At 52.2% G+C, this 22,537-nt stretch overlaps 8 protein-coding genes across 8 annotated transcripts; 4 read left to right on the top strand and 4 right to left on the bottom strand.

Moving 5' to 3' along the window:
* Nucleotides 1–614: 614 nt before the first annotated feature.
* BDQ94DRAFT_179103 (putative plasma membrane H(+)ATPase) lies at nucleotides 615–4,112 on the bottom strand (the record flags this gene model as incomplete). Its single annotated transcript, XM_026773290.1, has 4 exons — nucleotides 615–2,564; nucleotides 2,618–3,292; nucleotides 3,370–3,593; nucleotides 3,659–4,112. The coding sequence occupies 4 exons, from the start codon at nucleotides 4,110–4,112 to the stop codon at nucleotides 858–860; spliced, it is 3,060 nt and encodes a 1,019-aa protein (XP_026625690.1). The 3' UTR covers nucleotides 615–857.
* A 1,795-nt stretch (nucleotides 4,113–5,907) lies between these two features.
* BDQ94DRAFT_144793 (glutamate--tRNA ligase GUS1) lies at nucleotides 5,908–8,327 on the bottom strand. Its single transcript, XM_026766521.1, has 2 exons — nucleotides 8,001–8,327; nucleotides 5,908–7,943 (listed from the first exon to the last, which is right to left on the bottom strand). The coding sequence occupies exons 1-2, from the start codon at nucleotides 8,262–8,264 to the stop codon at nucleotides 6,069–6,071; spliced, it is 2,139 nt and encodes a 712-aa protein (XP_026625689.1). The 5' UTR covers nucleotides 8,265–8,327; the 3' UTR covers nucleotides 5,908–6,068.
* A 141-nt stretch (nucleotides 8,328–8,468) lies between these two features.
* On the top strand, nucleotides 8,469–9,579 carry BDQ94DRAFT_144791 (mitochondrial 54S ribosomal protein uL1m). The gene is made up of 3 exons (XM_026766520.1): nucleotides 8,469–8,727; nucleotides 8,792–9,356; nucleotides 9,414–9,579. The coding sequence occupies exons 1-3, from the start codon at nucleotides 8,486–8,488 to the stop codon at nucleotides 9,504–9,506; spliced, it is 900 nt and encodes a 299-aa protein (XP_026625688.1). The 5' UTR covers nucleotides 8,469–8,485; the 3' UTR covers nucleotides 9,507–9,579.
* Nucleotides 9,580–11,111, bottom strand: BDQ94DRAFT_144790 (COG2 family protein). The gene is made up of 2 exons (XM_026766519.1): nucleotides 10,641–11,111; nucleotides 9,580–10,546 (listed from the first exon to the last, which is right to left on the bottom strand). The coding sequence occupies exons 1-2, from the start codon at nucleotides 10,653–10,655 to the stop codon at nucleotides 9,671–9,673; spliced, it is 891 nt and encodes a 296-aa protein (XP_026625687.1). The 5' UTR covers nucleotides 10,656–11,111; the 3' UTR covers nucleotides 9,580–9,670.
* Nucleotides 11,112–11,207: 96 nt separating this feature from the next.
* On the top strand, nucleotides 11,208–12,690 carry BDQ94DRAFT_144789 (uncharacterized protein). Its single transcript, XM_026766518.1, has one exon. It carries the CDS (start codon nucleotides 11,301–11,303, stop codon nucleotides 12,528–12,530), a length of 1,230 nt encoding a protein of 409 aa, XP_026625686.1. The 5' UTR covers nucleotides 11,208–11,300; the 3' UTR covers nucleotides 12,531–12,690.
* A 120-nt stretch (nucleotides 12,691–12,810) lies between these two features.
* BDQ94DRAFT_159840 (Mrp/NBP35 ATP-binding protein) lies at nucleotides 12,811–15,767 on the bottom strand (the record flags this gene model as incomplete). Its single annotated transcript, XM_026769125.1, has 6 exons — nucleotides 12,811–13,784; nucleotides 13,983–14,029; nucleotides 14,505–15,209; nucleotides 15,259–15,496; nucleotides 15,548–15,638; nucleotides 15,696–15,767. The coding sequence occupies 6 exons, from the start codon at nucleotides 15,765–15,767 to the stop codon at nucleotides 12,811–12,813; spliced, it is 2,127 nt and encodes a 708-aa protein (XP_026625685.1).
* Nucleotides 15,768–16,090: 323 nt separating this feature from the next.
* Nucleotides 16,091–16,999, top strand: BDQ94DRAFT_39429 (TOM13-domain-containing protein). The gene is made up of 3 exons (XM_026775657.1): nucleotides 16,091–16,316; nucleotides 16,368–16,722; nucleotides 16,836–16,999. Exons 2-3 carry the CDS (start codon nucleotides 16,447–16,449, stop codon nucleotides 16,953–16,955), a joined length of 396 nt encoding a protein of 131 aa, XP_026625684.1. The 5' UTR covers nucleotides 16,091–16,316; nucleotides 16,368–16,446; the 3' UTR covers nucleotides 16,956–16,999.
* A 272-nt stretch (nucleotides 17,000–17,271) lies between these two features.
* BDQ94DRAFT_144782 (membrane insertase OXA1) lies at nucleotides 17,272–19,189 on the top strand. Its single transcript, XM_026766517.1, has 3 exons — nucleotides 17,272–17,492; nucleotides 17,558–18,328; nucleotides 18,383–19,189. The coding sequence occupies exons 1-3, from the start codon at nucleotides 17,403–17,405 to the stop codon at nucleotides 19,010–19,012; spliced, it is 1,491 nt and encodes a 496-aa protein (XP_026625683.1). The 5' UTR covers nucleotides 17,272–17,402; the 3' UTR covers nucleotides 19,013–19,189.
* The last annotated feature ends 3,348 nt before the right edge of the window (nucleotides 19,190–22,537 follow it).

Raw genomic sequence — 22,537 nt, 5'->3', positions numbered from 1 at the left:
TTGAAATTACTACATTGTACAGATTATATCGACTTGTTTTGATTCGTACTTTTAGCTAATACCTTGTTAACTCCAAGAATACTTACAACTCCTTGAGACCGTGACTCGGAAGTTGTCTGGTCCAAATTATATATATCGACTCCGACCTAGTAGTAGCACTCTTCTGCCAACAATACTAGTACTAGTGAATAGAAATACAGTAAGATGTTAAAAGCATTGTATGACTTTATTTGGGTTTATCTATACTACCGTAGTAGTACAACTTACTACGAGTATGAATGGATAAATACTGCTATAAAGGCCCGAAGGGGGTGGGTTGTGGGATGTTCTGTGTCAGAATTCAAGAGTGACATATGATAAAAACGCTGCTGTATGATTTACCTGATGCTGGAATTGTAGTAGTAATTGGTTGATTAAAGGTTGGTCACCGTTACTCTACCTAGTTATTATTCGTATGAGGATATAAAGAGAAAAATGTCAGAAGCAATGGCTTGTTTTTGGGCCGGTGAGGCTGCTATGAAGTGATAATTCTATTCGTTCTTCTGCTCCCCCATGCAAGTGGGCTTTGGTTACTGCTACAGCTGATCAGTCAAATACATCAGGTATATATTAACTAGTTACTAACTACTACCTACTCGATGAACACATTTATACTAGATATCACAAAAACAAGTAACTATTATTATCATTCAGCATCCATCGTCCCAATATCCTTCTCTTCCCATTTGAGAACACATATTATAAGTCTTCTCAGATGTCACATTTTTCCCTCAATAAAACAATAAGCAGTATCGGGCCACTACTCCAGTAAGTCATCCCGGAATCTACCCTTGAGCTCAAGACGCAAATCCCAGCTCTTACTCCACTTCTTCTTCTTCCTTGCTAGTGGCCAGGAAGAAGCGACCCTTGGGCTTCCCAGGCTCCTCGTACTCGACCGTCAGTCGAGCAAGGTGACCCAACAGGTTCTCGATCTTGAGGTCGCCCTTGTCGCGCTTGTGACGACCAAGTTCATCGAGCCACCGGAACTTGTTCAGCATGAAGTAGACCAGCGCTATGACGATCTCCACACCTAGCGAGTAGCCCCAGATCCGGACAACCGTGACGATATCTGTCCAGCCGTTGGTGGTCTCGACGAAGGAGTCGGCAGGGTTCGTGGGCATGTCTTGGTTGGTGAACCAACCGAAGAGACAGAAGATCGTTGCCAGGACATCCACTCCCAGAATGGCTGTGACGAGGTGGATTGATGGCCAGGTATCAGCACCTCGAGTGACAAAGATCAGCCAGTTTTCGGTCAGTGCGACCTCGAGGAACAGGACCTCCTGAATCGAACCCCAATTTTGAATGATACCACCTGACGGGAGGAACATAGTACCGCGGACAACCCATGTACCCAGTGCAAGCAGCAGACCCAACAGCACTGAAATGAACCAGATCTTGGGGAGCTGCCATTCGACAGGACGCAACTCAAATGAGGCGTTATCATATGCCACCGCGACCGTTGCCAGATCAGCGAAAAGAGCAAGGAAGACAATCAGCTCGACACGAATACTCTCATTGAGAATAATCATCGAGGTTACCAGATAGATCTCCAAGTGCAAGCAAAGCGCGATACGGTACTGGATATATGCCTTCATGCGGTGGAAAATCTGCCGAGCCACCTTGATCGAGTCGATGATGGTAGACAATCCAGGCTCCAAAAACACAATATCAGAAGACGACTGTGCTGCCTCAGTTGCTCCTTCAACAGCAATACCACAGTCTGCTTTCTTCAATGATGGTGCGTCATTTACACCGTCACCTGTCATCGCGGTCAGATGGCCGCGGTCTTGAAGCATCTGCACAACCTGATATTTATGTTCAGGGAACACTTCAGCAAATCCGTCTGCCTTTTCAACCAGATCACCTGCCATGGCGCCACTCAGGCCGCCATGAATAAGCTTATCAGAGTTATACACTTTAGTACCGAGGGCAAGCATCTTGCACGTCTCTTTAGCGATCGCAATGGCATCACCCGTAAGCATCTTCACACTGATACCCAGGTTCTGAGCTTCGTTGATTGTCTGAGCTGTATCCTCACGGGGCGGGTCAAACATGGGAAGCATTCCAAGCAAAGTCCAGTCTTCTCCTTCTTTCTGCACTGCGACACCCAAGGAGCGGAATCCTCTGTGCGCAAACTCCTGGGCCTTCGCTTTGTAGTGATCGGAGGTTTCCTTGGAGCAGTTCGTCAGCTGGAGTACAGCTTTGGGGGCGCCCTTAGTGCAGGTGTATCTTGTCCCATCACAGCTTGCTACCGTCACAATCCGCTTGGACACCGGATCAAAGGGAGTAAATTTTTCAGTCTTCCAACCTCTCCGGAGTATCTCCCGGGCTCTTGGGTATTGCCGGAGAGTAAGAATCGTGACTTTATCGATAGGGTCCAGCGATTCAATGTTGTGAGAAGAAGCCAGGACAGCCACAGCAAACATCCAATCCACATCCACACCTTCGGCTACATACGGCTCGCGGATGCTCAACTTGTTCGCCGTCAATGTTCCTGTTTTATCCGAACACAAGATATCAACGCCCTGTCCGAGGTTAGCAGCAGTACATTTTTCCCCTAATGTACATTCCAACATACCGCCAGTGATTCGATCGCAGTCAATTTCTGCACAATTGCCTTCTTCTTTGCCAGATATGCTGCTCCGACGGCCATTGTAGTGGTGGTCACAACCGGCAAACCAACAGGAACACCAATGATCAACAAAGCAAGGGTGTAGTGAAGGAGCGTCTGCTGACCCGGCGAAGCAATGGGGATATGGCGGTAGAAACCACCAATCCAAGCAGCCAAGATCCAAGCCATAACGAGAATCAAAAGAGAAGTACCAATGTTGTCCATGACAATTTCGAAGTGACCAGCACCCTTGGCGGATTGCACCATGCTCGCAGTTTTACCCACGAACGAGTTCTTCGCGCCTGTCTGTACAACCGCGTAGGCCTTACCGCGCTTGCAGCCGGTCGTATAGTAGATCAACCCACCCATATAGCGATCAACTGCAAGCGACTCACCGGTAATAGCGGAATGATCACACGCGAGGATGGGGTAGCCACGGCGTCTTTTGGGCTTGGAACTCTCTTCCTTCTCACCCTCCTTTTGACCCTCTTCGGGCTCATTGTCTTCGAGGTCAGATTCGGAGGTACTGCTAAGGTCACCTTGCTCCTGCATCCTTTTGAACTCTTCCCAGCCATTGGGGTCATTAACATCACAGATAATCTTGGAATCGGCTGGGACGACGGAGCCTTCTCCGATAATGATCTGTGATTACATTGTTAGCTTTCAGGGTCCTATTCATAAATATCACAAGTGGGCGCAACAAGGTCTCCGCTACATACCACGTCACCCGGAACAAGCTCCCGCGCTAAGATTTCCTGTTGCTGACCATCGCGGATCACGTTGGCTCTCATGGCAATGTCACCCTTGAGACTCGCAACGACGTCCGCAGCTTGCTTTTCTTGGTACCAACCGACGGCTGCGTTCAGGCACAAGATACCGATGATGACACCAAAGTCAATCCAGTCGTCCAGACCTGCGGCCAGAAGAACAGCCAACTCCATTACTGTGGCCTTGTTAGAACAAAACGAGTCTTGGTCAATCGCTGTGCCTGGGGACTTGATGGCGTACCGTAGAGAATGGGGCCTCGGAAATACGACAGAATCTTAGCAATTGGATTCTCCTTTTCCGATACCAGCTCGTTCCACCCGGCACGTCGACGTCTGACCGGGACTTCGCTGCTAGGCAAACCTTGACGGATGTCCGTGATGAGCCAATCTTCGGGGAATTGGCCCGGTTGCTGGTCTACATGCTTGACGAAGACTTTGCGCTTCTTCCAAGGAGCATACCACACTCGTTTCTCCTCCTCTTCGCCTTGCACATCTTCGCCTCGACCGCCCTCGCGGTAGGTGGAGGCATACTTGACCAATTTTCCATATTCGTCGAGGTTAGCGTAGTCTTCCTTGTAGGAGACACGAGAGACACGTCTCGAGTCGCGTCGCTCCGAGGTCGAGGTGCGGATTTGCGTTTGCGCTGTTTGCGCGGCACGTTCAATGTCGCCAGAGGCGCCGGCCTGCTCAGCCATGATCGATCCAATAGCTTGTCTGGGGCAGCAGAGGAAACTGTTGGCGTGCCCGAAGCGCTCTGCGGGCGTCCCCTTGTTTTACAGCGAAAGAGTGAGCGAGATCAACCTCACGCAAGAAAGAGAGAAAGAAAGCAACCCGTCGAAACAAGCGACAGCAACTCTACGAGGTAGAGAAAAGAAGAAAAGTAAGGCCTCCCCGCCAGGTTTGGGGAAGAAGAGACAAAGGAAAACGAGGAAAGCTTCTTTTTCTTTCTTGGTCCCAAGCAACAAGGATGCATGGACACTTTCACAGCCGATAGGAGCTCTGACGAATGGTGTTGACGGAGACAATCATGCTGACGTAGGAGAGTCCAGGAGGTTCCGGCAGTCTACGGAGGGTGATCACTCACCAGGTCGACCGGTCGGGCGTTTGTGTCAGTAACTCTGAGCAATTGAGCTTAAAGTGAACCGACTGCCGGAGCCAGTCACGAACGCGACAGGATGATAGACCATAGGCCCAAGGGGAATGACTCGTTGATTCGACGAGTGTCTTGACGTATGAGACATGGTGAGATTTCCGAACGAACCGTAGGGCATGGACGGGCCGAGTCTGGGAGCACACCAATAATCCATTGTGCCTTGGCGAGCGTTGGATTCTGAGAGGGTCAGCAGAGGAATTGACTCGTGACGCGATGATGTGTACCAGGGTCCTGGGCGTGGACTGGGTAACGGCACGGCAGTAGAGAACCAGGGAAAGGCCTGGAGAGGGACAGCAACACAACAGGGATGACAGCTGCTAACGAGAGTGTTTGTGAGCTCAAGCTGCAAGCTTTTGCATGGTCAAAAGGTGAAGCGTTCAAATAGACATGAAGATGAATTGCCAACTGATGCAAGGTAAAGTTGCGGGGGAGTAGTGAGAGTGTATCTGGATAGAACTAGATAGACTAGTAACTAGGCAGTATGCAAAGTAGATAGTGGATGCCAGTCAGAAAGAGGAGTCAGTCGATCGATCGCACCAAGTGGGACTAGTGCCCAGACCCTGACTGCATCGGGACTAGTGCAGTGCAACGTGACAGACCCATCTCGACGTAATATTACTGCCTCTATTACTCTCCATTACTCACTCTAAATTCCCTTCTAACCTCCAGCTCAAATCACCTTCTGTTCTTTCTCCACTCCCAGTCCCTGCCACGGAGCACTCGGATCACACAGGAAAGATCGAGAAGAAAAAAAAATATGCCGAAGCAATGCCAGGTTAAAACGGCGGACGTTCGATGGACGTACCAAACGACCACTTAGCGAATGACGGGGTCTGAACAAAGCAGTCCTGAGCAGGTGTCATCTTCCCCAACCCTCCGTCCTCCTTCAATGCCGTCACCACCTTCACACAAGGTTCAAGGAATGTTGCTCCATATCCCTTGGCTGCCTTCCTTCCACTATGGCAATTGAGGGATTTTCTTTCCGAGTCCGACGGTCCATATAAAAAGAACTTTCGTCTCGGCTTCCCTCAGATGTCACGAGCTACACCCCCTTCGCACTTTTGATCGGATCCGATTTTGAGCACAGCCCTACCTATGTAAGGGTCCTCTACGTATGTGGCTGCACACTGCCCTAAGGTTGGCGATCGTATAACTAGTATGGAGTAGGGCATCGAAAGTTTACTTGGGACACATCGTAGATTCGATTTCCTTGTAGCCACCTGACAATACTGCTCTTATTATGTGCCAGAATTCGAATCCAGCATGTGCAGATATTCCAAAGGGATGCTACGCTTATTATCTAATCGTCTTTCACATGCGTCCTACATGATGTGACGGAATTATTTTCCTGCAAAGTATCAGATAGGGAAATCAAGCGTATATATAATAATATATATGCGGTCTAAGATATGATAGTGCCCGCTGATCAATTGTTGTTGAAATCTTCCATTTCATCTACATCACATAGCCTGCGTATCTTCGTTTACTTAATGCATATCTATTTGCCAGTCTTGCCGGTGGGGATGTTGAACAACACCGCCGGCTTGCCAGGAGCGTAGGGGCGGTCGCAGCGGAAGTAGCCCTTGCGCTCGAACTGGATGATGTCGCCCTCACGCAGTTCGGCCACGTTGCAGTCAGCCACAGCGTCCTCACGGAACTCGGTGTTCTTGTTCAACACGTCCTCCAAAGCATCGTCCTCCTGAAGGGAGTCCTTGTTGAGGAGGTAGTCGAAGTCGACCAGCTCCACGGGGACCAGTTCCTGGTCAGCCGACAGCCAGGTGACCTTCTTCTCGGTCTTCTTGAAGTCGCCCTCCAGGTGCAGATCAAGCTCCAGGGACTGCACAACACCCGCGGAGTCCTTCTCAATCTTCCGGACAATGGCATTACCCCAGGCCATGAGGGTGATCTCCTCGTCCTGCTTGAAGGTCTTGGCATCCTCCTGGTCGAAGAGAACCGAGCCGCTGAAGGTGACCTTCTTCTGGCCAACTTCAGGGTTCTTGTTGTGCTTAGGCTTGTCCTCAGTGTAAGGAGCAGGGGCGCCCTTGATGACAGCCTTGACAAGATCCTTCTTCATGAGGGCAGTGTGGCGCGGCGCAACGGGGTCAATGTACTTCTTGTTGGTGGCCCAGATGAGGGTCCAGTCCAGGTTGGTGATGTTCTTGCTGGGTCCCTGCTTGAGAATGAACTCGCGGAGAGCCGGCACAGTCATACCCCTTCTGCGAATACCTCTGATCGTCGGGAAACGAGGGTCATCCCAGCCCCAGACAACGCCCTGGTCGACCAGCTTAGTGAGCTTACGCTTCGAGAGCAGAGTCCGGATGAAGTTCATGCGGGCAAAATCCCAGATCTGCACGTGGCGGAGTCCGAGAGTGTCCAAGAACCACTGGTACTGAGGGTTTCGGTCACGGTACTCAATGGTTCTAAGAGCGTGGGTAACGCCCTCGATCGAGTCCAAGATGGGGCAGCACAGGTCGTAGGTCGGGTAGATCTTCCACTTCGTACCGGTGCGGTGGTGAGGAGTAGGGTTGCAGCGGTAGATGACGGGGTCACGCATGGCCTTGTTGGGGTTGTCGACGGACATCTTGGCGCGGATGCACCATCTGAGACCCTCGGGAGTACCCTGCTTCATCTCCTCGAATCGGGCAAGGTTCTCCTCCACGGAAGCGTCACGGCGCTTGCTGGGCTCGCCGTTCATTCTCTGGGAAGCCATGGTCTCCTTATCGGTGTCATCAGCGTAGGCATTGCCCTCGCGGATGATCTTCAGACCGTACTCGTAGATCTGGTCAAAGTAGTCACTGGAGTAGCTCATCCTGTCCGGCTTGATGCCCATCAGGGCCAAGTCTTCCATGATAGCATCCTGGAACTCCTGCTTCTCGTTTGAGGGGTTGGTGTCGTCAAAGCGCACCAGCAGGGTGCCGTTGTACTTCTCGTGCGCGAAATAGTCGTTCAGCAGAGCAGCCTTGGCGTGTCCGATGTGCAGGTATCCAGAAGGCTCAGGAGGGAAACGGGTAACAACACCCTTGTCAGTGTTCTGGAGAGCAATGTCGTAGCTGGCACCCTCCTTGGCCTTGGCCGCCTTCTTCTCCTTGGCGGAAGCATTGAGGCTCTCCAGAGCAGCGCTAGCCCAGGGGCAGAGCTCATCCAGGAAGTTGAACCAACGAGTCAGGTTGACAAGGGCTCCCTTGCGAATGGCCGAGATGGCAACGCGGTTGCCACGAAGGGCACCCCACAGAGCAATGTCGGGGGTGGAGAGCGAGTAACCGACCATGAAGGAACGGAGGAGAAGGTGGGTGTTCAGGCGCTGAAGCAGAGGGTCGAGAGCCTTGAAGTCAAGGGTGGTGAAGGACTCGAGCTGGGAAAGCCATTCGTTCTCCTAGAGAAGCCTTCATCAGCCTAGAGTCGCAATGAAGACGAAGCGGGAATCACTTACAGACTTCTCATCCTTTCCGTTGAGGAAGGGGAAGCTGGCGCGCAGCTCCTTGATGGCGTTGTCAGTTCCATAGGCGGGAGCACCGCTGGCACCCGTGAACTGAACGATAGCCTTCTCGCCTTCGGAGAGGACAGCCGCATCCTCAAAGTTGATGGCGATGACAGGAGTAGGGCGAGCCTCGTTGATGGAAGTGGCAACCAGGAGGACTGGAAGCAAAGAGGCCTGGTTGGCCTTGGTGGCCAAGTTAAGCTTAAACTGCGACATCGTTCCAAAGACCCAAAACCCCAGGAAATTAGATCAATTGCCCCAGGAGAAGGTGGTATAGAATGGTGGGATGGAGATAATTTACTGCCGGGAGGGGCAGTTTTGACTCAATGGGCTCCGCCGGCGGTAAGTTTCTCCGCGGGCGATGGTCGGCCGGAGCCTCTAGATTTCGGACCAGAAAACATTCCCGGCGCTGTCAAGCTCGTTCGGAGTTCATCGCCATGGCTTCCTCCTACAGCTCCCTCATGCCCTCTGCGGCACGGGGAATATTGTCGTCATGTCGCCCTGCTCTTCGCCCGAGCCCAATTGTGCCTATTTTGCCCAGCCTGCAACAGGTGCGCACCGCTGCCCAGGCGCGCAAGATGAAGGGAGACAAGACCGCCAAGAGAAAGAAGGGTCCGAGGGAGTTCAAGCAGAAGGATCTCAAGGACATGCAACAGTTCGCACTGTGTGATGCCATGAGGTTTGTGTGGTCATCGCTGTGTCTCAGTCGACTTTTCCACTGATTGCTTCGATCTTCACCGCAGGTATCTCCGTGCATTCGAAGTTGGCCGCGAGCCAACCTCTTCCAAATACGAGGTCCACGTTCGCCTGAAGACGAGGAGAGACGGTCCCGTCATTCGCAACATGCTTCGATTCCCCCATTCAGTCCAAACCGAGTCCCGAATTTGCGTCGTGTGCCCTCCCGGAACCCGCCATGAGAAGGAAGCTCGTGCGGCTGGAGCAGTCTTGGTGGGTGAGCAGGAGGTCTTTGATGCCGTGAAGGCCGGCAAGATCGAGTTCGACCGCTGTCTCTGCCACCCGGATAGTTTGGATGCTTTGAACAAGGCTGGCCTGGGTCGGATCCTCGGTCCCAGAGGCCTGATGCCCAGCGTCAAGACGGGTACTGTGGTCGAAGATATCGCCGTGCGTGTGGAGATGCTGCGTGGTGGTACTGTTTACCGTGAGCGTGACGCCGTCATTCGTGTCCCCGTTGGACAGCTTGGTTTCACCCCCGAGCAATTGCGTGACAACCTGCGCGCAACGATCGACCAGATCAAGAAGGATGCGGCCGGTCTTAATGACCGCATAACCAAGGAGGTGTACGAAGTGGTAAGTCGCCGACTTGCGTTGCGCCTGCAATCGGCATCTTTTACTAACGTTCCTTAGGTCCTGAGCTCGACCAACGGTCCCGGCTTCAGTCTGAATGGAGAGTTCAGGTCGGAGACCTCTCCCGAATCTTCCGCTTTGCAGGGCGTGTAAAATAGTCTCTAGCGTCTTCAAGTTTATGGGTGTACAGAATATGTTTCATTAGGAAGGTTACGGTGTATAATGGTATTGTTTCATATCTCACTCGGAACCAGCAAAAGAAAATCTCCCAACGCCGACGCTATGCAAAATGGCACTGCTCTAGCTCTGGAGGTCCGCTAGGACTTCAGATTCTTGAGTGCCGATACAGCAGTAGTGTCCTCTCCCATGAGCTTGTAGAGACGCAATACGGCCAGCGTTTTCGTATCCCTCTTGTCGCCTGCATGGCTTGCCTGCTCCAGGGCCGTCTTCAGATCCAAGAGCACCGCAGATCGTATTTTCGACATCCTTGGTTGTTGGCTCTGTAGAAACGGATGGCTGTCACCTATCCGAGACGATAGCTTTGTCAAGTATACATATTTTTGAATATGACGCTCGAGGGTTTTGAGGGAAACGAGTGACGCAGTAGTTGCGCCGTTTGGCAGCTCATCCTCATCACTATCGTCGCTGTCGCTCTCCATCAGATCGGAATCCGAATCGGACTCGCCCGGGGTGCCGTCCTGAGGTGGCCGTGGAGTGTCTCCGATCATTAATCTCTTCTCTAGCTCCTCGACTCGATCCGCATAGTCCAGCAGGGCCTGTCCAACATTGGCTTGTGTCTTCAGGCGTTTCTTCTCTTTCAGGAGCTCTACCATCTCCTGTTGTCTGGCCTCAACCTTATCGCGTATTGACTGGACATCACGCTGGAATGCCAAAAGACCGACCCGTACCTGCTCGACTTTCTCCTCTCCACCGTTTAATGCGCTCCCTAGGGATAAAAAGTCCTGGTAGTTTTCGTTGACCAAGTCTAGAAGCTCTCGACTGAGTAATTGATCCAAATCCCGTAGTTCCTGTCGCAAGTCCTCGAGGCTCTGGTGTCGATTGGTGAGGGAGGATAGATACGCCGCGGGGTCGAAGTCGGGTGCGAGGAAGGAAGCACGAGACAGAGGCTCGGGGAAGGGCAGTCCGGAGGTATCATCGTCGAATTCAGACGCAGACTCATCGGAGTCGCCAAACTAGGCACATGACAATCAGTTCCACTGAAGTATGGCGGGAGAAGCAATGGATGGGTGGAGGAGGAAGAGTTCGGTCAGACAGGGAATAGCATACGCGAAACCTATTCATCTTGAAGGGGTGACTTTAAGGTATCGAGCGCACCATATGCAGCTTCTGACGGACCCCAAGAGACTAGCGTCGAGGTGGCTACCACTGCTCGAAGGACACAACCAACGGGTTGGAGATGAATGAAAGGAAAACTGACGATGATGATGATTGTTGGTGCTTAGTGTTTCCCCTTTCGGGTATCAAGTCCCCAGTTTCCGCCCGCTTCAACTTGAAACCAGCCACTTTTCTGAATAGTTTCTGGATTTCTTCGCTGCATCGCCTTGAGTGCTGGCCCGATCCACTGTCATCTGCCTCCCCTATCATGCCAGCTCGTTGGCCTGCTGAGTCCATGCATCTGTGTTCCGTCGAGCGACGCGTTGGAGCGTGATACGTGTCCTGCGTTGTCTGCCCGTCCGCCGCCGCCGCCAGCCGCTACTGAGTGCTGTTGTCTGACAGGCGCTTGATCGCCTTCCCTGCTGCCAGCCGATCTGCCGCTGCTGTTGCGTATTGGCCGGAAGGCGGGGTTTTTACTCCGGTGGTGGTGGTGGTGTTGTCGTTGCGGGTGGTCATATCCCCGTCTACGCTCCGCTGCTGCGTCACTGAGCTTGTCTGGACCCGACGCAGCCTGCATCGCATAGTGGCTTAGAGAGGGTGCCTTGAACAGAGATGGATTATAGGTCCGGCAGGCTGCTCGCCCACACGGACGCTTTTCCATCGTCCTCGTCCGCCTTGCCACGCCGGAGATGGTCACAGCTGAACCCATTGCATGCCTCGCCTGTGGTCGAGACCGTTCGTCCTCTGCAACAAACTGCTCCCTATCGCTATGAACCGGCGTTAGATGAGTCCTCTCGAGCGCATCGTACCACTACGCTACGTCAGCTAAATGGGAATCCTAGGACCTCATCCTGGAGCAACCATAATCGGTCAGCTACTTCGCGGCCCTCAACATCGGCATCGCAGCCCGTGCTTGTTAGGGCATATTCGGGCGGCCCTCATGACACCTCCAGCACTTCCACCACGATGCCTACGCGGCGCTCATTCCCATTCATCGGTGGCTCAAGAAGCCAGCGACGCGGGCCTGCTCTCCCATCAGAGGATAACTTTAGCATAGACGGCATACTGCGAGCGATCGAGCCGAATATTCGTCACACGCTAGACTCGATCGGAGAAATCTGCGGCCGCAGCAGACTCAGTCTGGCGAACGAATATGGAAGTCATATCGCTCCGCTGGGCGAGATCCGGGCTCCCCCGGGTGGTCTAGTGACAGTCGAAGAAGCCAGCTCCGACCATGAAAGACAAAGCGACAACGTGGTCATCTATGACGACGAGAATAGTGTCGCCGATGGACGTGATCATTCATCCTTATCGCAGTATCGACACTGGGATAACGGTAGACGGCCATCTACGGGATTTCCATTCAGAACTCCGTTCTCTGGGGCCAACTCGTCGAGCCAGGCTCCGCCCAGTACCCCAAGATCTCCCCTGGCATTGCATGCGCCGGTCGAAGAGCCCGCGTTGGGGACGCTTCCCATGAGGCAATTTGCCTCCAAGCCCAAATCATGCGGTCGTACACTGTTGGGGACGCAGACGCAGTCGGACTCGAATATCCTTACTCCGGCTCTTGTATCCGAAGTCCTGCTTGATGCCCAGGCTGAGGCCAACGCAACCTCTTCCTCGGAGGTCCCACGAAGCCAGGAGCTTCTCAGACCTAGCGTTATGGGCTCCAGCGCTGGATATAGGGGTTGGTTTCCGCCGTCCCTGGTAGCAGAGGTTCAGGCGCTTCTAAGATGGCTACAGTATGGTGCCGTAGCTGCTGGTCCTGAGGCAAGACAGGCGACAGCTGAGATGCGACTACGCGCAATGTTGGAACAAGACCAAACCATCCCAAATGCGTGATGGTAATGATGTTGCCCGCGGCAATGTATGAGTTTAAGATGAACGGTGGTGATGATGATTATGATATGATATACGATGTTATCTATATACGGCAGAATTTACTAGGCAGCGATGCTACCCACGACATATAATGACTGATGACTATGCCACCCCACATCAATGAGCAATAGTACTTTTCTCATAGTGAATCATGATCTCGTATCACTCTACATCCATGCCAAAAAGACGCCACCCATGACAGATGCTCTAACAGTAACCCCCTATATATACTAGTACTCCATCATTGCCCCTCAATCTCCGCAATCAACGTCTTCGAAAACTCCTCGAACCGCGCATACGACCAACATTCCCGATACCTCTCCACTAGCGGCCTCTCATCCTTCTCTTCTTCCTCCTTCTTCTCCCCATTAGTATCCTCATCCTCATCCTCACTATCCTCCTCCCCACCAATCTTCCCCTCCACCAACTCCCCAAACCCAACGTCAACGGGCACCTTTCCCAAAAACCTTACACCCATCTCTTCTGCCAGAACCTGCCCCCCACCACTCGAGAACAGGTTCGTCACCTCCCCACAGCACGGACACGTATAACCAGACATATTCTCCACCACCCCCAGCATCGGAATCCTCGTCTTAACGCAGAAATTCACCTCCTTCCGTACATCAGACGTCGCTACCGCCTGTGGTGTAGTTACCAGTACCGCACCAGCCAGTCGAGGCATTCCAGTTGCAGAGGAAGCATCGATCGTACAAAGCGTCAAGAGCTGCTCCGCAAGAGCAATATGCTCATCACTAGTTCCGGGAGGCGTATCAATAAGCAAGTAATCGGTTTCATTCCACAGCACATCGGAGAGGAATTGGCGGATCATGGCTGTCTTTTTGGGCCCGCGCCAGATTACGGCATCGGACCGTGAACGTAAAAGGAAGCCGAGGGACATGCAGCGGAGAGAGCCGTGTTTTATGGCGCTTCCACCTTCTGTTTCTGTTGCCGTTGTTGTTGTATCTGGTTGTGAGGTGGAGGAGGCATTGGGTGTGGTGGTGATAGTGGAAGGGTGAACAGGAACAGGAAGCCAACCGCCTGGCGCTTGGGTAATTTTTGCGTCTTCGAGACCGACTAGTCGTGGGATTGAAGGGCCGGTGAGATCGATGTCCAGGATACCAACGGATTTGCCTTGCAGGGTGAGCGCGAGGGCGAGTTGCAGGGTTACGCTGGATTTGCCGACGCCGCCTTTGCCCGAGAGGACCTGGGAATTAGCTTGTTAGCTTGTCTCTGGACAATGTATTGGAAGGTGTATAGATGGATAGAGGTAGGTAGGATGTGCGCGCATTGTATGTGTAGGTGTGGCCATCCTTCCATCCTGTGCGCAGTTGCGCGCTGTTATCGATAAGAGAGGAGGGGTTGTCGCAATGAGGTTTGGAGCTGGAGCTCAGGTAAACGAAGAGTAATACTCACCAGCACAACATTCTTCACCCCGTCGAGAGGCATCTTGAGTATCCGCTCTGCTATGTATTCGGGTATCTGGTTGGGTTGAAGAAGTGGTGAAAGTCGAGGTGTTCTGGGGATGGCGATGGCGAGCCGATTTCGGGTGGGCTTTTTTTCTGCGTCATTCCGCGGAGTTTGCTTATCAATCCAGCCGGTTCGGAGATATCACTCACTCACTCACTGACTCCTATCTGTGTCTACGAGATGCATGCATACTGCAGCATATCTTGAGTATACGAAGTGCTACTCTGCTACTCTCTACAGGGTGCAGAAGTCTGCAGCATTGGACTTAGCGTACGCAATTCCAAGTCTAGATTGCTCGTTACTGATCATCATTTGTATCATTCCATAACTCGGGAGCTGCTTCTCAACAACTCGTATCTATGCCTAAAATGCCTATCACTAAATCCTGACGTTGTGAGAACTTGCACGAGCTTATGCACACCTCTATACCCAACAGGACTGACTATACCACCACACACTTATTGCCACTTCTGTACCACCACGCCGCCCCGCTTAAACTCCGCCATATCACCCAGCACAACACTCTTGTCAGAAAGATCCTTGCTAGGGAACGTAGTCATCAATACCCAGGGACGCGACTGACTACTGGGGCTGGCAGCGGACACAAACTGGTACACGTCACCAATGGTATGGGTGGTGTTGAACCGGGAAGTGAGCCGTGAGCCGTCTCCAAGGCGGATCTGAAGAGTCACTATCGGCTGCGACTCATCTACGTCCGGCTTGGCTGGCTCGGTAGACTGACTGGGAGTAGGAGCTGCTGCTGGCGTAGGTGCCCTCACACCAGGCGTGGGGCTGCCGAGGCGCTGTCCAGCCCCGGAAAAGGGCTTGTACTTAGGCTTGGGCTTCACGTATTTCTCGTCGTGCTGTTTGATCTCCACGTCCACCTCCTGGCCAGCCTGCACATTCATGATGGAGAGCGGGGCACGGCCCTGGCGGATACCCTCGAGGATTTCGCGGTTGGCGGGGTCGTCGGAGTTAAACAGCTCTCCGTCATCAACAGAGAAGCCATCTGACCAGAAGTGTAGGGTTCTATGTACGCGCTGCGGTGTCTGCGAAACAGGTGCACTGGGGGCTTCGATTACCCTGCTGGGAGCCTCATCACCACCAAGGGTACGTGCTGTGCCGGTGAAGAAAGACCTTCTGGTAGGTTCGTCCAATGGCGGAGGCTGAGCCCTATAAACATATCAGCCCTGAGCAACCAAGTGTATCCAAATGACCTCACCTTTTGGCCTTTTCAATGATCTTCTTCTTGATATCATCGGGGTTCTGCACAGCCAAGCCCGACTTCTCACCTCCAGCGAAGAAGTCCTGGTTCACTGCATCGTCCTCCTCTGAAGATTCTCCTCCACCCGACGCAAAGTCGTTCAGGGTTGCAAACTTCTTTTTCGGGGCCGACCTGCGGGACGAGGGCTGCGGGGTAGTGGAGGGGGAATGAGAGGAGCTGCCACCAAGCGAACGGCCTGCAGAGGGATCCGATTCAGTGCCCAGTCGGCGACCACCACCAGCTGCACCAGTATCCTGTGAAGCTTCATCTTGTTCGGCGAAGAATTCGGTCACTGCGGCTTCGAGGTCCCACTCGTTGGCTGCGAGATAGCCTTGCGCCTGAGATGAAGTATGTAATTAGCAACCACAGCTCAGTCTGGGATGATCAACATGTACCTCGTGAGGATCCGTCCTAGTCATGGCGCAGAATTGAGAGACAATCTCATCACGATCCGCGTTGTGCTCCATATTGGAAGTAAATCAACCGTGACGGCACTGCACACGTTGGGATGATCGAAGTTAGAGGTTATGAAGCTTCGCAGTCCAGCACTGATTCAAAGACGGAAAGGCGCAAAAGACTATCGAAGAAAGGCGGAGAATGTTGGGGACTCGGAAGATGCAGTGGTTCGTAATATTGCAGCTCTTCACGAAGCTGAAGGGACCCAATAACGGTACGTCACTGTTGCCTGATTGGTCATCCGGAAGAGGGGATCTTCCGCGGGTGCCTGAGGAATCCCCAGGCGAATCATTAGTGAGAGGATATTCCGTGACGAAAGATCGTGACTTCACTCCTTTCATTCCATGACTGCACTCTCACTTGCTTCTCATACTCAACTTCTCGCCTGACTTTACTTGATACTATCGCATGACCCTGCAGGTTGTCTCTTCTGGTTGTTGCTATAGTGAACGCGAGGCCAGGTGTGCTTACATAACCCCTTCTGCAGGTCAGGTGTAGATCGTCAATCCAGCCAACCCCAAGGGACCGACCTCATCCAGCGCGGAATTCCCCTCCATTCAGTTGGTACCCTTCGTATCCCCGCATCTATCAAGTTGCTGATTATTTCGCAGCCACAGACGGGCTTTCCCATTATTCCAGCCCCGTCTTCTGCAGTTCTCCTTTCGTTGTTGATCACCTTCTCCCCGCATCATGGCCGCCGACCTCTCCAGCTCGAGGGAGCTGTATGAATCTGGACTGACGGTCCACTCAGATTCTGAGAACTATTCGGCCAATCATGACATTTCCGGATCTCAGTCCTCCTCTTCGAGCTCTCCCCTGATCCTTTACAAGCCCCCGACCATCTGGAGTATCCTGCGGGGAGCTGCCATTAATCTCGTTCTCCCATTTGTGAATGGCTTGATGCTGGGATTTGGAGAGTTGTTTGCACATGAAGCAGCCTATCGACTCGGCTGGTCCGGGACAAAGGTACGCGTACATCTTTTGTTTGGTCCCCAGGTGGCGCAGGACTTGCGCCGGTCGCTTCTCTCAAGCCCGGCCCTCGTTATGGTTCAATAATGCTAACGAATCTTCCATATTAGGTCTTCCCTATGCATCGGCGTTCGAGACCTGTCGGGCCTGGGATCGAGGTTCGAGACATCCCGTCGCAACGGAGGGGGACTAGGGCAGCCGGACTGAAAGATGCTACGTCTCTAGAGTAGACCCGGACGGAGTACTAGCGGACCATATAGATATCTCATCACGCCCGATTGATATTGGCATGTACGGGTAAAGTGGCATCAAAACAGTTCAGTTCTTGTCGCTTGCAGGGTGGCATGAATGCGCATCAGGGGTTACAGTGTACATAGAGCAAGCATCAGTAATCGGTCTGACTGGACGGCGTCTGGCGAACCACCTCGAATTTAACCTCTCACATTGACGAGAATTGCATTTCTGGAACTGGGCAACACGTAAGTATGTCAAATCGCCCTAGATCCATAGCGAAGACTAGACCGCTCGAGACTCCGTAGAAATGATTGAGGATTTCCGCCCGGCAGAAAAGGCAGGCTTGGCACCGAAAAAGCGTCCCGAAAAGCCTCCGCGATTTTCCCCAAACTCCGACTCGATTTCCCCAATTCATCTCCTCCGCCTTCATACCAATTCTCACCATGTTGGGAGGGACTGGTCTCAGTGGACGCGGCGTCTTGCCCGCCGTGGCCCGGCAACGGTTGTATGCCTTCTCTCGTTCCAGCCGATCGGTTTGTCTTCCGCCGCAGTCATCTCTTGTCGGCTCCAGTACGAGGTTGTTGACTTTGCCCTACAGATGTCCTCTTTCCGTCCGCAGACCCTGAGAACCGCCGTCCCATATGGTCAATCCAAGCAGACGCTGCTTGGAACACGCTCCTGGCGTCCTGCCACTGCCATCACCGGATTGGCCGCCGCTCGCTTCAATTCCACCTCTTCGGCTCCTTCATCGACTACTGTCTCGGACCCGGCGGCCAGTGATGTCTCTCTCGCACCTCAAGGAGAAGTCAACCTCAATGATCTGACCGCGGCTGATATCAATGCGATCCCGGAGCAGATTGGATATTTGAAGCAATTGGGCTTGGATTTCGGCTGGGGATTTTCGTCCATGATCGAATACAGCGTTGAGCATTTCCATATCATGGGTGGTCTCCCCTGGTGGGGTGCGATTGTCGCAACCGGTCTCTTCGTTCGTCTGGGTCTTCTGTACCCTACGCTTATGGCTGCGGACACCAGTACCAAGCTCAACAACATCAAGCACCTCACCACTCCGCTTCGGACGGAGATGGTTCAGGCCAACTACAAGAACGACCTGATGGAAGCGACACGGAAGCGGGCGGAGCTGAGCCAGCTGCACAAGGACCACGGTATTAAGCCCTGGAAAGCGATGATCCCGATGATTCATATCCCCTTCGGTTTTGGTTGTTACCGCGTCGTCAACAACATGTGCAGTCTGCCGGTACCCGGACTGACTACGGAACACGTTGCCTGGCTTCAGGACCTTACTGTTTCCGATCCCTACTATATTCTTCCTTTGATTGGATCGGTCATCCTACATCACACTCTCAAGGTGCGAAAATATATCTTTTCTTCCCCAACGTCTAGCTAATGCAGTTGCTTGTAGAAAGGAGGAGAGACCGGAATGAACCAGATGAAAGACTCTGCTTTCAAGAGCCTTTTCCTCTACGGCATGCCCACCATTTCGTTCCTGTTCATGGCCAACTTCCCGGGTGCCCTTCAGCTCTACTTCTTGACCACCAGTGTGTTTGCTCTGGGGCAAACGTACCTCCTAAGCTCGGCTACCTTCCGGAAGATGGCCGGTATCACCCTGGTGGATCATAACGTCCCGAAGCCCGACGAACAGCCAAAAAACGACCTTGGCCTCCGCTTGATCAACGAGGTACCTGACAAGGAGGCCGCCCAGAAGGCGGCTGCGGAGGCCGAACGCGAGAGGTTGAGTCTCATTGATCGTACCCTTGGACAAGTCAAAGAGACTGGGTCGAAGCTCAAAGATGAGATGCAGAAGAAGGTTGAGGAGTACCGGGGCAGCGGTCCTACCAAGAACGCGGATGGAACTGTTTCCGCGGGCCCTCGACTCAGTGAGAAGGACCGCAAGCTGGCGGAGGACTACGAGAGACGGCGTTCTGAGGAGGAGGCGTGGAAGCGCGAGGAGCGGAACCATGCCCGCCGCGAGGCTCATCTGAGGGCCATGGAGCTGCAGCGCCAGAAGGCTGCGCAGGCGAGCCGGCAATGAGTGCATTGATATGACCAGGCGTGAAGGGCTCCAGCGTGATGTTTTATTGTAATTATCTGTATTATATTGATGCTATCTCATTCTCATTCACCTCGGCTGTTTTATAGGAATAGATTAGGTTTTGTTAACCATGGAATACCTGATGCATAGTTGGTGAATGTGAAGATATTCACAACATCTTGTTGGCCCCGTTCACTAGCCATCCTGAGGCTGTCACTCTTGCTTAGTCGTCACCAAATAGCTTCACTGGCCCTGCTCAGGGCTTGCCTATAAAAGCCATCGCCCCGGCGTCAGCGTGGGTTTCTTCTTCCTTCTTCCTTCTCTCCCCACAAAACATAACACGCTTCTCACGCTCTAAAGGATTTTGTGTGAACTGCTAGATTCTTTTCATCATCTCTCATCTCATATAAACACATCGAGGCTACGGCAGGAGATATTTGGATGAGCCTGATCCATCACATCCATCTCCAGATGCATAGATCAAAGCTATATGGCAGACTACAATCTTGCTGTATCTGCCAACAAGCATCTGTCTGGCGACTGATGCGACTGATGAAAGGGGGCTTTCCGAAGATCGCCAAAGATAAGGACTGGATATCCTGAGACGTGGAGAAGATCTGGCTGGTCGATGAGTCTCTGCTTGATGGCCAGCTGCCCAAACCACGCGTTAATCGGGTTATTCCGGGAGATGAAGACTAGCACCGCTTGAGACTTTTCTTCCAAGCTAGCTCGACGTCTCAATTACTGTTCACAGTCAAGTTCTATGCTGGGATATCCATTTTTTTGCAGCCTACCGAAACCCAGCATCAAACAGCACCTAGGGTATCGAGCAACCCTGCTCTCATTAATGCGACCGAAAAGGATTTCCAATGTTGGGGTCGCAAACGTCATTGGTACTCCTCGAGAGCCAGGACGACAGGTTCGTACAAATGCAAAGACAACTCACTCCTGATACCTTGGCCTGGATGAAACAGCTGGTTCTGGGAGAAGGCGACTTCAGCACCGGTTAGAAAAGTTGACCATGCTCTGTTGCCTTTCTTTAATATGAAGAGGAGCCTAATTGTTCCTATTGATGGACCAAGCCATTTTTATGATGACATATGGAAGTTTGAGGCAGTGAAAAGGTTGTACTTCTTGCTGGGGTTCAGCTTCTGGCATTTAGTCACGGCCGCAGATGACGAAGAGAAACTGATGGAAGTTAAGACCTTACGGACGATAAGGCCCTGCAGGAACGACTTTTCGAAGCGCAAGCCGTGTCCAGGGCCGAACAAGGCAACCTTTGACTTGATATTCAGCGGTTGCTGCTACCCATGGCCTGGATCTTACCAGACAATATGACTGAGTGAGGGCGAGGAAGAAGAGCCCACTGGGCACGTTCGCCTTTGGTCTTGTCCACAGATGACGAGAGATAGGGACCGATACTCCGACGCGCAGCGTCTTAAGCGAGAATGCATGATCCTTATATGATGCCCTTGGGAAGCATCGAATACTCGACCTGGTGCAGGATAAAGTCAAGAAATACACCGTGAGCATCTAAGGGCATGGTCCGCGTTCGGTAACATATCCACATCAGAGCGTCCATGATTATACCTCTCACAGGACCAAGAGCAAAGAGACCATATGGCCTCTTGTTTTATATCTAGTTTTAGGGCCTCACGCACCCTTCTGCATCAAATCAGACTGGCGTGTCGTCCCAGGAATCAAGTATGAGATGCCACCGGCACCATATTTACGGATACTCTAGTCAAGCGATAGGCCTCCGCTGTCTGTTAAAAGCCGAGACAGAAAGGTTCTGTTCTGCATGTACAGCTGGGACAATATAAAGCTAGTGGTGGTAGTCTGGCTACTTGCTACGACCTCCTTGCACTTACTGTGTACATTCGCTCCACACTGGTGACGTTACCGGCCACAGTCCATCTTTGACAGGTGTTCAGAATATAACGGCTACTGATGAATTTGACCATATTTGCTATGCCTAATCCACTGGCTAGTTCAATACCGAACAGTCTCGCGAGAATGATAGTTCGTACTCGAGACATCTGCCTTGAACGCGCTCAAGGTGCGGAAAAGAATGGTCAGACAAAGGGACCATTTGCCAGAGGCTCTTGCCTGGTGTGCGCTCGAAGCTGCGTGTACCTCATGTTCGAGCTCTGGACTAACGTCTAAAAGCTACACAATTCGAATAACCAGACAATAACGGCATATAAATCGATGTTTAAATGCATGTTTGCACGGGTCGGGACGATGAAGTCCATGCCGTGGGGGCGATTAGCATCCACAATCGCCAGGCATTAGCCGCACTAGAAGCGCGATAATCTGGGCGTCGACGACTACACCCATCTGGAATCAGCCCATAGACAAAAGGGTATTTTATTCCTACTATATTGCAATCAAACCGCAGACAGTGAAGACAGCAATGGAACGGCGGCCAAGACCTGACTGGACAAGGAGCAGGTGTAGCAAAATGTCTGTGCTATGCTGAGGGTAGCCATGATTGTTGAAGCACTAGGCTTCGATCACAAAAGATACATCGAGAGACCTACTCATCGCTTAATCCATGTCCGTTTAGGACATACTTCCCGGCTCGAAAGGTTGTTTGAAATAGCGTCACAAGACGAGAGTTACGAAGCTCGATTAGTGACATTACAGGGTGGGGACTACAATTATAGTGCTCTGAACGATCTTGGAATGCCGGAAACGATCGTGACGAATTTCTATCGTCTTTATAAGCCAACACCCGAAGAAAATATCAGGAGTTGCAGATCGATTGGAGTGGTGAAGCAATACTATATAAAGAGAAATAACGCGGAGGCGTGCGACAGACCCTAACTGCCCAAAGACAATGACATGCAGATTAATACTGTGGTGCGCTTCTAGCATCCAGTCGCAGAACATCTGTTGAGAACTTATATGAGCTAGTTCCCTGCCTGACGATGACCCTTGACGAATGCGGCGTCCATCTGGAAAAGCCCTCTGTGTCGGTTGTGCTATGAATGAGCACGTTTCTGTCCTCTGTCACCAGTGCTCAGGATACTCGTGGAACGCAGGTATTCGGCTAGCCGTTTCTGTGATAACTGGTGACTGCTGACTGGTCAAACCTGGGCTGGTATGTCAGGAGACGCCCACGATGTTGTTAGACCACTCGAGTGGATGACTGCCTTCTACGATAAACCAAAGTACGATGAAGAAGGTTGGGCATTTGTTTCTAAGATGAGTGATACCTACTGGCTGGCTAGACCTCGGCTGGCATGTTAGGAGACGCCAACAATGTCGTTAGACCACTTGAGTGGACCGCTGCCTTCTACAACAAACCAGACGATGAAGAAAGATTCCGATGGAAACGTCGTGGTGGCAGCATATAAGGCCATCTTCCCATTAGGTGACGCCTTCGCTGTGGTACTGCTTATACAAGATATCATCATTTGACCACTTATGTCAAGTGAAAGACTGTAACTGGGATAGCTGGTTACGGTGGCTATTGACTGATGGTTCGGTAGAACCGATTGTTGGTCCGTTTTAGCTGCA

The sequence above is a fragment of the Aspergillus welwitschiae genome (assembly GCF_003344945.1).
Source record: "Aspergillus welwitschiae strain CBS 139.54b unplaced genomic scaffold BDQ94scaffold_18, whole genome shotgun sequence".
In the NCBI taxonomy this organism is placed as follows: domain Eukaryota; kingdom Fungi; phylum Ascomycota; class Eurotiomycetes; order Eurotiales; family Aspergillaceae; genus Aspergillus; species Aspergillus welwitschiae.
The sequence above is the reverse complement of the archived record's forward strand: the minus strand, read 5'-3'. Positions and strand labels throughout refer to the sequence as shown.